The 15,201-nt window shown below is 39.1% G+C and overlaps 1 protein-coding gene across 1 annotated transcript in view; it reads left to right on the top strand.

Moving 5' to 3' along the window:
• Positions 1-15,201, top strand: part of LOC136841633 (uncharacterized) — an 88,355-nt gene that overhangs the window by 17,849 nt on the left and 55,305 nt on the right. The window contains exons 2-3 of the mRNA XM_067108754.1: positions 8,375-8,506; positions 14,940-15,101. Coding sequence (XP_066964855.1) covers positions 8,375-8,506; positions 14,940-15,101 — 294 coding nt within the window. The remainder of the gene's footprint in view (positions 1-8,374; positions 8,507-14,939; positions 15,102-15,201) is intronic.

The raw sequence follows: 15,201 nt of genomic DNA, 5'->3' as shown, positions 1-15,201 counted from the left end.
GCGGATTTTTTTCTTTATGTGAGGGCTTCCCTCGGAGGGTCTTCTTCCACCATAAAAGGCTCTATTTTCAATCACAGAGGCCTTGAAATTTCTTCTAATCAGGATATTTCGGACCAGCTTAACCTGTTTAAGCCATTCAATACACCAGAATTTCCCTTGGAATCTAGATGTGGCACTTAAGTGATTATCAAGTGAGTGCTTCGAACATATGCATTCTTCCTCTCTGAGGATTTAACTTAGAAGACTATTTTTCTCATAGCGCTGGCCACTGCGAAGACAGTAAGCGAGATTCAAGTGATCGACAGAAGGATCGGTTTTTCGAATGGAAACGCAGTCTGTTCCTTTTTATTAAGTTTTTTGGCCAAGAACGAGAACCCTTCACACCCTTGGCCTTGTTCTTTCACCATTAAGAACCTATCTGATATTTTAGGCACAGAAGAGGAGGAAAGAGTGCTGTGCCCGGTGAGAGCCCTCAGGTACTACCTGCACCGAACCGAGAAAATTAGAGGGCAGTTTTCTAATTTGTGATGCTCAGTCAAAAATCCCTCTAGACATTTATAAAAGAGAACTTGTTATTGAATCTCACTCCCCAGTGGAGGAAAATGACTTGAAAGTCATGAAAGTTAAAGCTCATGATGTAAAGGCAGTCACTGCATCAGTAGCTTTCAAGCACAATCTTTCCTAATCCTCCATTCTTCAGGCAATGTACTGGAGAAGCAAGTCGGTGTTTGCAATGCACTATCTGCGGGACGTGGAAACAGTTTACGAAAACTGCAGTACCCTAGGACCGATGTCCGTGGCTGGAGTAGTGATGGGTGAGGAGGTGTAGGAAGTATCCCTTCCTTTGTATTTAGCTCTTCATCTTGTTCGTGGTGTCAAATTCTGGGGAAGCCTGGAGGGTACAAGGGTGGAGTGCCCACCAGTTTTTAGTGTTGCGTAGTGGTCATGTTAAACTTTATGGTGTAGGTGATTTTGTTACTGGTTTTTTTATTGTTTTTTGGTACTGCACCCTGGGCAGGGGCAATTGCATGAGCTTTGTTGACCTTCGGTATTCACCTTCGTCACAAAGTTCCTGCTGTATATTCTGTCAGCCTTCAGAGCACTCCTTCTCTGCAGAATATCCCACTTCCATAGAGATGACTCTGGCTATACCGCCACGTCTCTACAGGTTGAGGTGGGCGCCAACCAGAGGCAGTAACTGCACAGCTGTCTCGCCAGGTAAGGAAGCAACAAACATTGTCTTAATATTAGCCTATTTTAGGTCATTAACTTTTCATACGTAGATTGTTATTTTACCGTCCAAGATTCCCCACCACCTTTCACTGTGGAATCAGCTAAGTAATTACTGGGTAAGTTACTTATGTAAAAATGACATTTTTATGATAAAGTGTTATATATACTTAACCAGTAATTAAAAATGACATTTTTATGATAAAATAAAGTTTCATATACACTTACCTGGTAATTACGGATGGAGCCTGCCCTCCTCCCCGCGCATGGACTTTTTTGCATAAATAAATTGATCCACTGGCTTAGTTGTTCCTCTATCTTAACCCGAAAGTGGGCGGGGTCTTGTCACCTACACAAAAGAAAAGAATCGCCACAGCGAATTTCAAAATTTAAGCTACCATTCGAGTAGAAACTCTTAGCAGTAATTACTGGGTAAGTATATATAAAACTTTATTTTATCATAAAAATTTCATTTTTTTTGTTTTCTATTTTCATCTTATTTCTAACTCATCAATTATACCCTTAACCTTGTTATTATTAATTTTTATAACACAATTCACACTCTTCTCATTAGGTGTTATATCTTGATCTTTTATGGTGCAGAATGATAATCTTATGCCAATGCCTATGCTTACATCCTGACTACCATTCATCCATATTGAGGGTGAGCAGAGCCTTCAAGAAGATTCTGGGTGACACTTATGCATATCTTTCCATTTCTAGTTTCTTAGAGTGCCTTCATAACTGATGATAACATGAATAATCTTTAGTTATCTAATACAGCTTATACACACCATGCCAACTCAAATGAAAGGTGTCTGTAGCAAGACACCTGTAAACCAAAGAAGGCAATTATTCTTGGTGTTTTTTTAATATGACATATAGTATCAACTTAAGTGGCTTTACAAAGAACAAGGCTAAGGATGGCTGTACAGTGATAGGGTAACAAGATCAAGAAATGATACAAGTGTCTATAGCTAGACTTATGTCAAATGCATGGTAGCACTGAAGAATGCTTAGATATATGCAAGGAGTACCTTAGGGGAAGCATCCATTCTGTTACTTGAATCACCACATAAAAAGGATAGGCCATTATTCTTTTGATTCACCTCCCTTGCATGTCCCAGGAGATAGAATAAAACCCAAAGCTCAAGAGGAATTTTTTAGTTGGATACTTCATTGCTCTCTCATCTTTACCAAAAGTTCATGTTGATTTGGATGGACTATCAAGCAAAAGGGACAAAGATGGAAGGGGCCACTATATCTGGCTCTTGCTTGAGGAAGAAGATTAATCGCTTTAAGCAGAGATGAGACCAGGTATAGGAGGAATCCAAGGTATTACATGTTCTTCACTATCCTTTCAATATCCCATTTAACCATCATCTCTGATTTTACCTAGCTAGTAGCCTTCATGTTCTATCACTGACAGTTGGAAAAATCTGTCTCTGGACAATAGTTAAAGTTGGTTCTAAAGAATGTTGGAAATGCAATGGCCTTTTAATTCAGTAAGAATTCTCACCTTTATTGCCATGAAAATTGTAGAAGAGAGGAGGTCCAATTATGATCCAAGTGTAAAATTTTGCCTTTAGTCCCCCTGAACTATTTTATACTTTTTTTTTTTTTTTTTACAAGAGAGAGGCATATCTACTGGTGATGACTTGCAAGGCATCAAGAAAGTGCCTTAACTTTGTTTGATGGAGGGTTTGATTTTATAATTTCATAACTTCTTCAGGCTGTCTGCTATTCCACAGGTGCTCATGATGTTGATTGTATCATATATTAGATCATTCATGCTCACTCTTATTTTTATATACTGTACACTGATTAGCTTTGGATTCAACATACTGTACTTGAATGAGAATTTTATCCTCTGTTGCATGAAACCAAATCTTATATCCTTGAAGTTTCTTGTATTCTAGGAGGAAGGTTAATATGTGGTCACCATCAGCCATAGTTGCACAGAAGAGAATATCATTTACTTAGGTGTACTAATTAGCACTGAGCAGAGAAACAGATATATACTTTGCTGTTCATGGACATCTTAAAAAGGATTGGGAGCCCATCTTAAAGATGATCAATATTAAGAAAGGGAAATACATCTTTCTGCTAGTTCTTCAATATTTTTTATAGGTCCAAGTCTTTCATAACCCAGGAAAACACAAAGTGATGAGTTTTGACTGGTAGTAAGGCCATCTTGGTTACTTTTGCTATTAAGGTGACACCTAGTTGAGTTCTTTATGCCAACGAGTAATGCATTCCAGTGGTTTTTGCTATTAAGGTGACACCTAGTCGAGTTCCTTACACCAACGAGTAATGCATTCCAGTGGTTTTCCTCAACTAGCCTTCTTTGACTGTGGTAGGAAAGCTTGACAAATTTATACTCTTGTATTCTGCAAAGACTTCAGGATGTAGTGGATAGGGATTAGAAACTGTTGAGCCAATACATCTGTCTCTGCAAATACTCACTAATTACAGTAGAGGCAGTCCCCAGTTAACGGCGGGGGTTCCGTTCCCAGCCGAGTGCTGATAACCAAAGATCATTGTTAACCAGAACATCACAGCAATGGTTATTAATGGTGTTTACGATGCCATAAGCGCTGATAAACTGCTTAACAGTGCGATAAAATTGCTTAACAGTGCCGATGAGCTGCTTACTGGCGCCGAAAATCACTTACTGGCACCAAAAATCTGGTTAACGATGTCGTTACCCAAGCATCGTAAAACCAAAACACCGTTAACCAATGCCGCCGGTAAGCAGGAACTGCCTGTACGTGACTTTAGGAACACTATCCCTCAAGGATATGATCTTTTTCTCTATCAAAGTTCTCAGGTTGTACTAGAGTAGTAGAAAACTTGTTCTCTGACTCCTTGGCTCTCTCTTTATGAATATAAATTTGGTTGTGTACCCATAGACCAGTATCTCACAAGGATATGTTATTTTATCCCATCATGCCCACAGGTTGTAGTGGAGGAGAATGTTAAGGTAGTGTATTCTAAAGTTTCTTTACTCTACCACTATTCATGAATGCTTATTGGATACATGTTTCAAGGAACACTTTCTCCTCATTGATAGGTTAAGCCTGAAGCTTATCATTGATGGACTGATTACGACATTACTAACAAAAACCATTGAAGAAGAGAGCGCTTGTATTGCCATTCATACAATAATTCTTTAAAGAGGAAACTCGAAGTAATAACTCGGACTCATCTGTGTGGACAAAATTTGCATCTATCTTTGGGTCAGGCTTGTCTCCTCCACCTCCCAAACCACTAACAGATGATGGTGGATTGGTTACTGGTAATAAGGAAAAGGCTGAACTGCTTCATCAAGCTTTTGAAGATAAGCAGTCAGCTGAGAACATGTTATCCTGAACCTGTTTTTATAACATTTGTATTTCACTCTAGGGATGTTAAGAAAATTCTTGATAATCTTAATAGCTGGGAAGATGGTCCGTATGGTTTCTTCCCCCCCCTTTTTTTTTAAATGTACCTAGTGTGTTGTCTCCCAAGTTCAGTAGATTCTCTAGATTTTTATGCTGATGTAGTATCTTTGCTGATGAGAGCAAGCTTAGTAATACAGTACCTGTTCCAAAAAGTGCCTCATCTGCAGACCGCAGTAACTACAAGCCAATTTCTATTTTTCCTGTGCTCTTCAAAGTTGCAGAAAACATATTTTTTAGCCACTCTACAATAATGTGGATTCCCAAAAACTGTTAGCTAATAGTCAACATGCATACAGGAAGCAGTTAGGTATCTGTGATGCTCATTTACATCTGACATGCCATTTGGAAAAGAACCCTGAACAGTTTTTGAGGGTAAATTCAAAAAGATTTTAGTTCTGCTTTCCATTTAGTATATCATAAGGTAATTATTTTTAAACTTCAGAATCCTTGAGTGGGTGGATATGTTTGAGGATTACTTCAAGATTTCCTTATAGGTAGGCAGTAGCAAGTTGCTGTTGATAGGATCTGTAGTGAATCAAGACCTGTCATGTCTGATATTCCACAAGGTAGTGTTCTTGGTCTGCTGTTATTTTTAGAGTCCACTAGTGATATGGTTGTTATCATAGAAAACCAGATTGTTCAGTATGCCAATGACACAATGCTTGTGGATGTAGTAAAGCCTCCAATTAAGAGAAATGAAGCTGCCTTTAGCCTCAGCTGTGACATAGAGTGGATTAGTGAACGGTGTACTCGATGGGGTATGAGACTGAACTACGTTAAAATGAAAACACTTTTGACCAGTAGACCTTATACTGTACTGATTATCTACCCATCTTCCCCTTCAAGTGGATGGGACTGGTGAATCCGTCTGAAACTTTGATTATGCTTGATTTAACTTTTGACTTGCATCTTACTTTTAAGAAACACCTAATAAAGTTTCAGCAGATGCTGTGTGGAGGTTAGGTATTACAGTACTGTATACGTAACCAGTTTTAGGTCATTTGTCCATCCTTTTCTAGAATACTGTTCTCTGGTGTGGATGTCTGCTTCTGCCAGAGATTTATCTCTTGGATAGAATGGTTTGTGGTTTCTGTTTCCTCATACTAGTAATTATGAATTGAACCATTGGTCTCTTTGTTTGTCAATTTTCCATAAGCTGTATTTTAACAGAGAACTTTTGATATCACAACTGATCCCTGATCCTCTTTTGCTGCCGAGATGACCAGATTTGCTGAACAGCAGCATCAATGTGTAATAAATGTGCTTTGCCGTCCAACTTGTCAGTTCCAGAAGTCTTTTATTCCTTACACTGTTGGACTGCGGAATAGTTTTCCTGAGGATGTTGTGCAATTAGAACCTTAAAAATTCAAGCAAAGATGCAATGCATTACTACAGTACTTTAAAACAGTTCACCTTGTATTTTCATGATTTATTTATATTTTTTATGTTTATCTATTATTGTAATTTACCTTTTTTCCTTTCTAATACAGTAGCTGGTCCCTTCTTTCTGTATTTCCCATTATCTTCTGTAACTTCTTTCAAATGAACACCATACTCTTTGAAAGTTAGAACTTCAGGTCACTGGTTCCTGTAGGCTTGTTCCATATGATTAGGGGTACATCTTAATAATAATATTTATATTCATATACATAAAGTTCTTATTATCAAATTTCTTGAAGCAGGTCCTTCTCTTTGTTAATCCCCCTTTGACTTTGATGTTGACCAGACAGGTGGTACCAAATGCACCACATTAAATAATAGTTCTTTCTCTTTTACTTGCCGTCCAGTATGGTCTTTTATTATGCTTAGTCATATTACAAGAATGCCAGCTGCGCTAGATAAGTAACTCAGCAAATTCCATACATAATTTCAGCATATTTTTCAGTTCTTGTATGTGTGAACTTCCAAGGTGGTGGGAAGTCTGCTGTACAGCATGCATAATGTGTGATCTAACCATAACATCCTCATATGATGGGCAGCAGTGACCTTAAGTGTACTGTAACTCAGTTGTTACTGGACTTGTTTAACACCCGCTAAAGACATTATCTTCTATGTTGTGTATAATTTTAAATGCACGGTGCACCTGTAAAGTAAGTATACCTTAGTTTTACCAGACCACTGAGCTGATTAACAGCTCTCCTAGGGCTGGCCCGAAGGATTAGACTTATTTTACGTGGCTAAGAACCAATTGGTTACTTAGCAACGGGACCTACAGCTTATTGTGGAATCCGAACCACAGTATAGCGAGAAATGAATTTCTATCACCAGAAATAAATTCCTCTAACTCTTCATCAGCCGGCCGCGGGAATTGAACTCCGGCCCATCGAATGATGGTCTGAAGCTCAACCGACTCAGCCAAAGAAGGGCCTACGGTGCACCTGTCATTAGTTGTACTAGCTTTCTGGGTTGTTATTGACACAGTGTAGATACCACAAAGCATTTAAAGGGTACCTTCAAACCTCATGCTTAATACAAGGAAATCTATTAGCTCTTCTACATGTGAAGTGCATTTTTGTGGGAACACATCATAATTTTCTAATAGTTTTGATGGCTAATATACAAATCTGTATCTGTTAGAGAGGATTATCCAACCTTTGCAGACTGGCTTCTTAACTGGAGGGTGTGATGTAAATGTTGGACCATGACATTTGAGAGACAAATATCAGACTTTAATAATCATCCTGTTATTATCCAATCAATTATGAATAGTGGGTGTTAAACATTGGAAAAATGTGAGGGGTTCACCTATAAGTCCTTCGATACTGTCTCCTTAGGACCTGTGGTGGCTGCACAAAATGTTTTGTGGCCACCAGAACAGAACAGTATCTCACTTAAATTTAGAGGTGAAAGGTAGGATGAAAAATAAGATGACTCCTTCTATCCCTCTTTCTTCCAGCACTACTCTAAGTAATCTTGTTATTTTTGTAATATCTTCTTGCAAAAAGGTGAAGGTGCAGATGCATATTTCTACTTGGTATTTGTGTTCAGTGATGGGAGCATGAGTGTTTAGATATAGTAAAGAGTTGAACATCAGGTACATGATCTGAGTAGTGGCTCATCCTTTCTCTGTGGCAACATCCTTATAACCAATGTTGGTATACATCTAGTAGATCATAATTTTGATTTATTGCAGTACCAGATGAAAAGGTGTTAATGGAATATTTTTTGCGCATGGAGCATCATGAAAAATTACAATTATTTTAGGTGTTTCCTGACATTAAAATATTTATTTTACATTAAATTTCATCCCAGTCTTTCTGACTGGGCTGCATACACAGTACCGGTACTGGACCATAATTTAAGAGATGAAGCAGTGGGATCTGGTCCAGTAACTGGGAAGCTCACTATTACAAACATCAGTTACTGAACTTAAATGATTAAATGTCTTGTAACTGTAACTGCCAAAAATGTGGTCTAAGACATGTAAGATACGTGTTTGCACAACAGTGAACATTATGCCTGTATTTTTCATTGTACAGTTAAGCTGTGGTAGCACATAAGTTTGTTGCTACTACTCTTTTACCAGAGTCTTATGAACCAGTGAATGAGAAATTCGTGTAAGATTTGCCACAATCACAGCTAATAATGCAACTTGGGATTAATCATTTATTTTGTCAAGAAAATTTGCAGTTGACAATTATGAATAATTGCCACATGAGTTCAGACTGCTGCAATACTCTATTTTTTTTTTTGTTTTACAGAAAAATGGCAGAAGTAGAGGCAGCACTTGTCTTACTTGATGATCTACCATCCAAAGAAAGGAGAGCATGTATAGAGCTCCTGATTCGTATCTTTGGTAATGTTGTGAAAACTCCTGATGAACCTAAGTACAGGTTAGTCTAGGTACATTTAGTTTAACTATGAGGTAGCAAATTTTAAGCTTAAAATTCTTCCTTTTATTTAAAGAACACAGTATATCAATGTAAAATTGTTCCTAGAGGCATGCAAACCAAGGCCTTTTATGTAGGAGTATTCCTTAGTGCAAGCTGGAATTGGTCATTGAAACTTGGTAACAAGGAAGTTAACTGGTGGTAGTGGTAGGAGGGTAAAGGTTGGGGGGGAACCCTCACCCACCTGCCATTTTTAAGCACATTTTGTTTGGCTGCAGTCCAAATGTCTTGCTACAGTTTGACTGACCATTAAGTTGAAATTTCTTTTATCTTTTTTTATTTTACGGAAGTTTTTTATTTTATTTGTTCAATATGGCTGTGAACACGAAAAGTGAATAATGAAAGGAGGACATAATCTGGTGCTTGGCAGCTTTATATCATGTATGTCAGTGTATCCAGTTATATTATTCTGCATTAGTGCCAGGAGTATGCTGGCTGGTCTCCTCCATAGTGGAGAGATTCAGCAACAGTGAAGGAAAGCCAAAAGATGGAAGCCAACTTCTTTTAATATCACTGAATTTTTTCATTCTCTCTCTCTCTCTTTTGCTATGGGGTTACCCTCGTGAGTGTAGGGACCAACCTTTGCTCTCTGACAGTGCTGACTCAAATGCACATACTAAATTCCCCTCAGGTGAGACAGTGATGTGTATTCATGATTCACCACTTCTTGCCAATGCTTTGTTGGTGCCTTCGCTATAGTACTGGTAGGCATTTCCATTCAGTATTCTGAGTGATTCATCTTTTGTTGCTGTTCCTGTAAATGAACTCCTCTGTCGAGCCTCCTGCAGCATTTGTCTCACCTGTGGGGATACTCCCCATGGTATTCAAGTACAGGCCATACTCCTCCAGTGTTGCTTTCTGTCTTAATGTGTCTTCTGCAGTAGCTGAGAAGAAAAAGACTTGTGGACAGAGTTAGGTGAAGAAATGCAAGCATGTATCTTCTGCTTCCCCCTCCTCATCGTAGTGGTCTCAGGGAAGCGACTACTGCATCATTATTGAACCTGATTTTGTTGATAGAATGAAGCTTGAGGTTCACTTCTGGGATGAGAATATCATTTTAACTGTCTTGTTCTTCACTTGCCAGAGGGTCTTGGAACAAGTGAGCCATCTGATCTATATATGAGAAGATTCTATGGCTTCCAAGGTGCTTCCCCCTACCTTTGATGCTCCAGCGGAAGTTCTACATGCTGGAGGAATAAAAGGCTACTTGCCTGCAGTTTGAATCATCAGCTTGTGGGCCAATGAATCACCTCCCCTAGAAGAAACTCTAAGTAGAAGGGACATCCTTCATTTCTCCAAGTCAGGAGCCATGGGTTCCCTTCAGGCATGACCTTTGTTTGAACACATTGGTCAACTTTGCTGTCACTGATGCATATTCTTTGAAAGACTGGGGAAAATATAGGTTTCAATAAGACTAGCCTTGTGTTGAGAAATTTATCAGTGTAGGATTCCTTGGTATATATCTGAAGAGTAAGGTTAAGGCAACAGTGGAGAAGAGGCATTCTAACAGTCAGGAATACCTTGGTTCACCATGTGGTCTACTTTAAGTCCTCCAGAACTCCAGAGGGAACTGCAGCCAAGCCTTTGGGGGTGACGCCACTTATGGCATCAGGTACTGGGAAGGCATAGTTGTCTTCAAAACCTGGATGAGGAGTTTATTTTTCTTTTCTGAGGTCTCAGTGCCTTTCCAGCCCTTTATGAAAGGGAGGCAATAGGAAGACAAAGGCAGGGGGATTCTCAGGTAGCTAGTCACCCTCTCCAGCTACCATATACAGTATAGGGGGATGTCTGTCATGCTTCTGGACAGTATTGCTGTGACAGGAGCCCTGGTTATTCTGTCACCTACAGTATGGTTTAAAACTACGTTTCAAGGACCACGGTCTGTACCCCCCCCCATCTTGCAGACAGCTCCATTTTCATGTCTACCTGTCAGGAGAGGTGAAGGCAATGCTGGAGAAGAATGTGCTGGAATTCACAGACTACCAGTCCCCCAGCTTCTACAGCTGATTCTTTCTGATGGAGAAGTTAATGAGAGATCAGAGTCCAGTCATTAACTTCGCTCCCTTCAACAAGTTTGTTTGCCAGACTTAGTTCAAGATGAAAACCACAAGGTCCTTTTTGGACCCCATCGAAGAAGATTACTTCATGCTTTCTGTACACAAGGATGCCTAATTTAGGTACCCATCCATTGGAAGCACAGAAAGTATCTCTGCTTTTTGCAGAGAGACAGTTTAACAATTCAAGAGCACTGTGGTTTGAACTGGTAAAGGTCTCAGGTGTTCATGCAGGCATTTACATTGGTTTCTGTTTGGGTACATTTTAACAGGATATGTCCTTTGCAGTGTCTTGGTGATTGGTTGGGCCTTGCATCCTCAGAGGCACAGTTGCTCTAGGACAGAGATTGGGAGAAACTTGTTACCATTATCCTTGGAGAAGCTTGTTCCACATGGGCTTTTCCATTGGTGTTTGCTTTAGTGCCCGAAGCAGCACAGTTCAGCCTCCAGTGATCCACCTGCTTGCGCTGTACCCTTAGCCTGGAAGTGAGACAGTCTCGACTGGTGGATAGAACATCCTTGTTGGAGTTCTGCTGAACTCTCGACCTCCATAGATGCTTCTATTCTCAGATGCATTGAAGGATAGTGAGGTTTACCTTAGAGGACCTAGTTGTTTCAGTTATTTGGACAAAAGATGATCTTCAGCTGTACATCAGTCTTAAGAGATGTAAGCAACATTGCCAGCCCTTCAAGCATTTCTAGATCAAGTGATGGACCATTTGAAGTAGTTAATGTCAATAATGAGACAGGGACTGTTCCCATGCTCCTCTAAAAGTTGGTGAGGTAGATGCAAGAGTGGGCAGATTGCCATGCCATCAAGCTGTCAAGCAAGTACATTCCAAGCTGGAATGTACTGGCAGACAAGGTCAGTTGCCAGGGGCATGTTGTAGGGATGCAATGGTCTCTACATTCTTGTAACAGAAAGGCTGCCTGAACTGTTGAGAACACCTGTGATTAACCTGTTTGCTACATGGCTAAACTGAAAACTCGCTCCCATTTCAGACCTTTATGCTGCTCTGGAGGACATTTTTAGCATCTTCGGGACCACCTGGACATATACCGTACACTGTAGGGGGCAGTGCCATTTGTGCACCTCACCTGGTGCACTTGAGGTATTACTAAAGGGTGTTTGCAGTGTTCCTTCAGTCCCTAGCTGCACCCATATCTTAGCCTTTTACTTTACCTCTGTTCTGCTTCCTTTCTTCAGTCTTGCTGTCCAACCTCTAACTGTTACTTCTTAGTGCAGCTGGGGTTTTCTCCCAGTTCTACATTTAGATAATTGTACTTCACATCTCCTTTACTTGCTGGATCTCTTTCTCTTGCTGCCCAACTCACACTTTTTGCTGTCTTAAGCACTGAATGGCCAGAGTTACCTGGTATTTGGTTTGACAGTTGAGATTTCGTAAAGCAAATGAATTAAAATCAGTCTGGACATCTACCTGTTTCCTTCATTCATCCTGATTTGCATATTGATCAGTTGAGTATTGGTCATGCAGGGCTTAGGATGGCTATAGTGGCTCCCCACTGACCACAAACTGTTGGCTTTTCTGAGAGAGATACCCCAGATGATTCACTCTTCTGTTAGCCTCATATGATGAGGTACCACCAGTGTGAAGTAGCTCTGCCTTCATGGATGGAGACTAATCCAGCTCCTCTTGCTAGAGAGAGATTCTTTTTTGAAGGATGATGCAGATATCCCATTATTTCCAGAGGTCTCTAGTATCCATGAAACTCAGGAAATAGCACATTTTCTTTGACTGGCATTGTCAAAGGGGTTTCTCTTCAGTTGGAGCCACTCTACAGTAGACTGCTGACTTCCTCATCTACCTTCATGGAGACAAGCTCCTCCTAGTCAATGCAGTAAAGGGTCATCACTCACTCTTGAGCCAATGCGTGTGACTGAAGGGCATCTTATCTTAAAGCTCTGGGTCAAAAGATTTGACACTCTCCTCTCCATCTTAAATGAGGTGTTGGTGGGCAGGAATAGAGTAATATTATCTGCACCCTTTATGATAGTATTGATCGATACTGAACTGTACTTGTCATCCTGAGATCAGTTTTTCATGGAAAGCTTTATGTGGTTTTAGGCCTCATCAGCCTCTACATCATTGTGTTGAGCTGCCCATCTTGACCAAGAAAATGACATGTAAAGGTGGTGGTAGGAACAGCGCCAGTCACTTTCACTTGGGAACAAATACCAAATCTTTAGGATTTGTATTTTTCAGAGATGTAGTAACCAGAGCCTTTAATCATAATTGGACCTGCATAGTCCGTGATGGCCAAAGAAAAGAGCCTGGTGATTTATAGGTTATTGGACAGTACTTTGCCACCCTTCTATTTATCATCAATTAACCACCTTGTTACCAGGCTTCAACAGCCATTACCAGCTATTGTTAGGAATATCGCTTTATAAAAGGCTAGTTTGTATATGTAGGAAAAATACAAATTATCTTGACAGTACAGTATAGTATATTTAGCCATGATATCTTTTGCAACACATGCTCTTTCATGTAAATAAAGCAACTCTCTTCATAGCACGTTCTGTTTTTCTTCACATTCTCAGTGTCTAATGGGTGTAGCATTTACATGGTCATGACTATATAGTTATGTTTTATTCTCTTAATGCCCATAGTTTAACGAATTCTGTGTTAAAATTATGTTAAGTATACAATAAGTTCTTTTAGGATCTTTGGCAACTGTTACATGTACATGATGCCTATTTTATAAATGACTCATATTTCCAGAAGACCTACATTTTTGCATGATGCCCTTTTACTGTTAGAGTAACTTAACATTCTCACCTTCTCATTTCTTAACCTTGCTGTATGATCTGTATTACTGAGAAGGTATTTGGATCAAGTGCCTTGTTTGTTATTCAGTGTCTTGTTTTCCACCTTGTCATGTTTATTAGAGCTTATCTAGTTTATTTGTAACAGGTAGTCGGTCATACTGCAGGATAGTATTACTGTATGAGGCTATCCTCCTTGCCCTATGCGAGGGGAACTTCAGCTGGGTGTAGATCTGTTGTAAATTATGTAATTTCACTGATTCTCATTGCTACTACTTTTAGGGACAATCAATTTTGCTATCACAATGTTTTTTATGTACTACATATAGGCTACTTACCATGGAGCCTATTGTCTAAACATGAACTATTTACATGTGCTAATGAAGCTAGAAGGTTATGTTTGTGTGTGTTTACATGAGCTGTAATAAAAAATGGTTGAATAGTGATGAAATTCATCAGGTGACTTGTGGACCATATCAGTTTTTGGATAATTTGGCTCAAGTTTATAATTTGTCATAGAAACCATCTCATTCCTGAGGTAGTTGCTCCCTTAGATTGTTGATGTTCTTAAAGCAACCCTAGGTTCTTTGAGTTCACAGATTTGACCTTGTGTTTCTGGCAGACCCTTGCAGTTTGATGCTACTGGTTATCAGGTACCTTTATGAAAGCTTACCATTGCGAATATTCTTTATTGCATTATTCTACTTAAAACATTATGCCCATTTGGTTAACCTGTTTTTATGTTAGGATCAGAAGATAGGCATAATACTTACAATTTTTTTTATATGTGATCAGGCCCTTTGAAAGACAGGATAACCCTCAGAACTCTCCTAACTCATGTAAAGGTTTCACAATAATTGAAGTTCATTTATTTCTAGATGGGATATTTGTAGTCTGCTCAAGTGGTAGGTTCTCATATGTCCCAATAGTAAATGTGATTTAGACCATCATGAGAAGTTTTCCTGCGGGGCCGTTCCACTGACTTCATTTCAGAGATGAATTTCTATTATTGACTTATTTTGCTTGGTTAGCTCTGATCTTCGGTTGAGGTTCTACAAAGCGATGGTACTCAGTAGGCTACTTGTGGTATTCCTTGCCCTTATTTGTAGTAGAACTGTGGCTGTTGATGACACAGTTTAGGGGATGTTTTGATTCTAATATGAAATACCATTTTCCTCTGTCTAAATTTTATTAAATTATTCCACTGCTTACATTTATTTATGTTTTTGTTTATTTTTATTGACTTATTTTGTATCAGAACTCTACTATTGAGTGTAACTCTTTGCCCTTTTTTTAATCTCTTTAACATACTGATAGTTTGCTTAGCAATACGTGGCCTTTTTGGTATGTTCCATGTGAACATGTATGATAAGTACAGAACTGTATTAAAATAATAATCTTACTACTTTGGATGTCAGATAATTTTTAGTAAAGAAAATTATTTAATTTTTTATGCTTAAAGGTAAGATGTAGCCTAACTATAAAACAAAATCAGTTGATTTTTTGCTGATTGAATAATATTGATATCCTTCAGATTGTTGAAGATAACTAATAAGATCTTCAAAGAAAGTGTGTGGCAGCATGAATGTGGCCGAGCTGTTATGCAAGCTGCAGGATGGGAAGTAGTTGGAGAGACTGTTCAGCTGCCACCATATATCAATTTACAGACGCCTCTTGAAATGTTGCTGGATAACAGGTATGGAGTAACTTCTTCGTTATTTGATGAATTCTTTTGATTGTCATGTTATAGTGACCTGTTAAGTGCAATGCTTTTTGTTTGAGAAGATGTTTTTGTA

Source organism: Macrobrachium rosenbergii, chromosome 9 (assembly GCF_040412425.1).
Source record: "Macrobrachium rosenbergii isolate ZJJX-2024 chromosome 9, ASM4041242v1, whole genome shotgun sequence".
Classification (NCBI taxonomy): domain Eukaryota; kingdom Metazoa; phylum Arthropoda; class Malacostraca; order Decapoda; family Palaemonidae; genus Macrobrachium; species Macrobrachium rosenbergii.
This window is presented reverse-complemented; position numbering and strand designations above follow the sequence as displayed.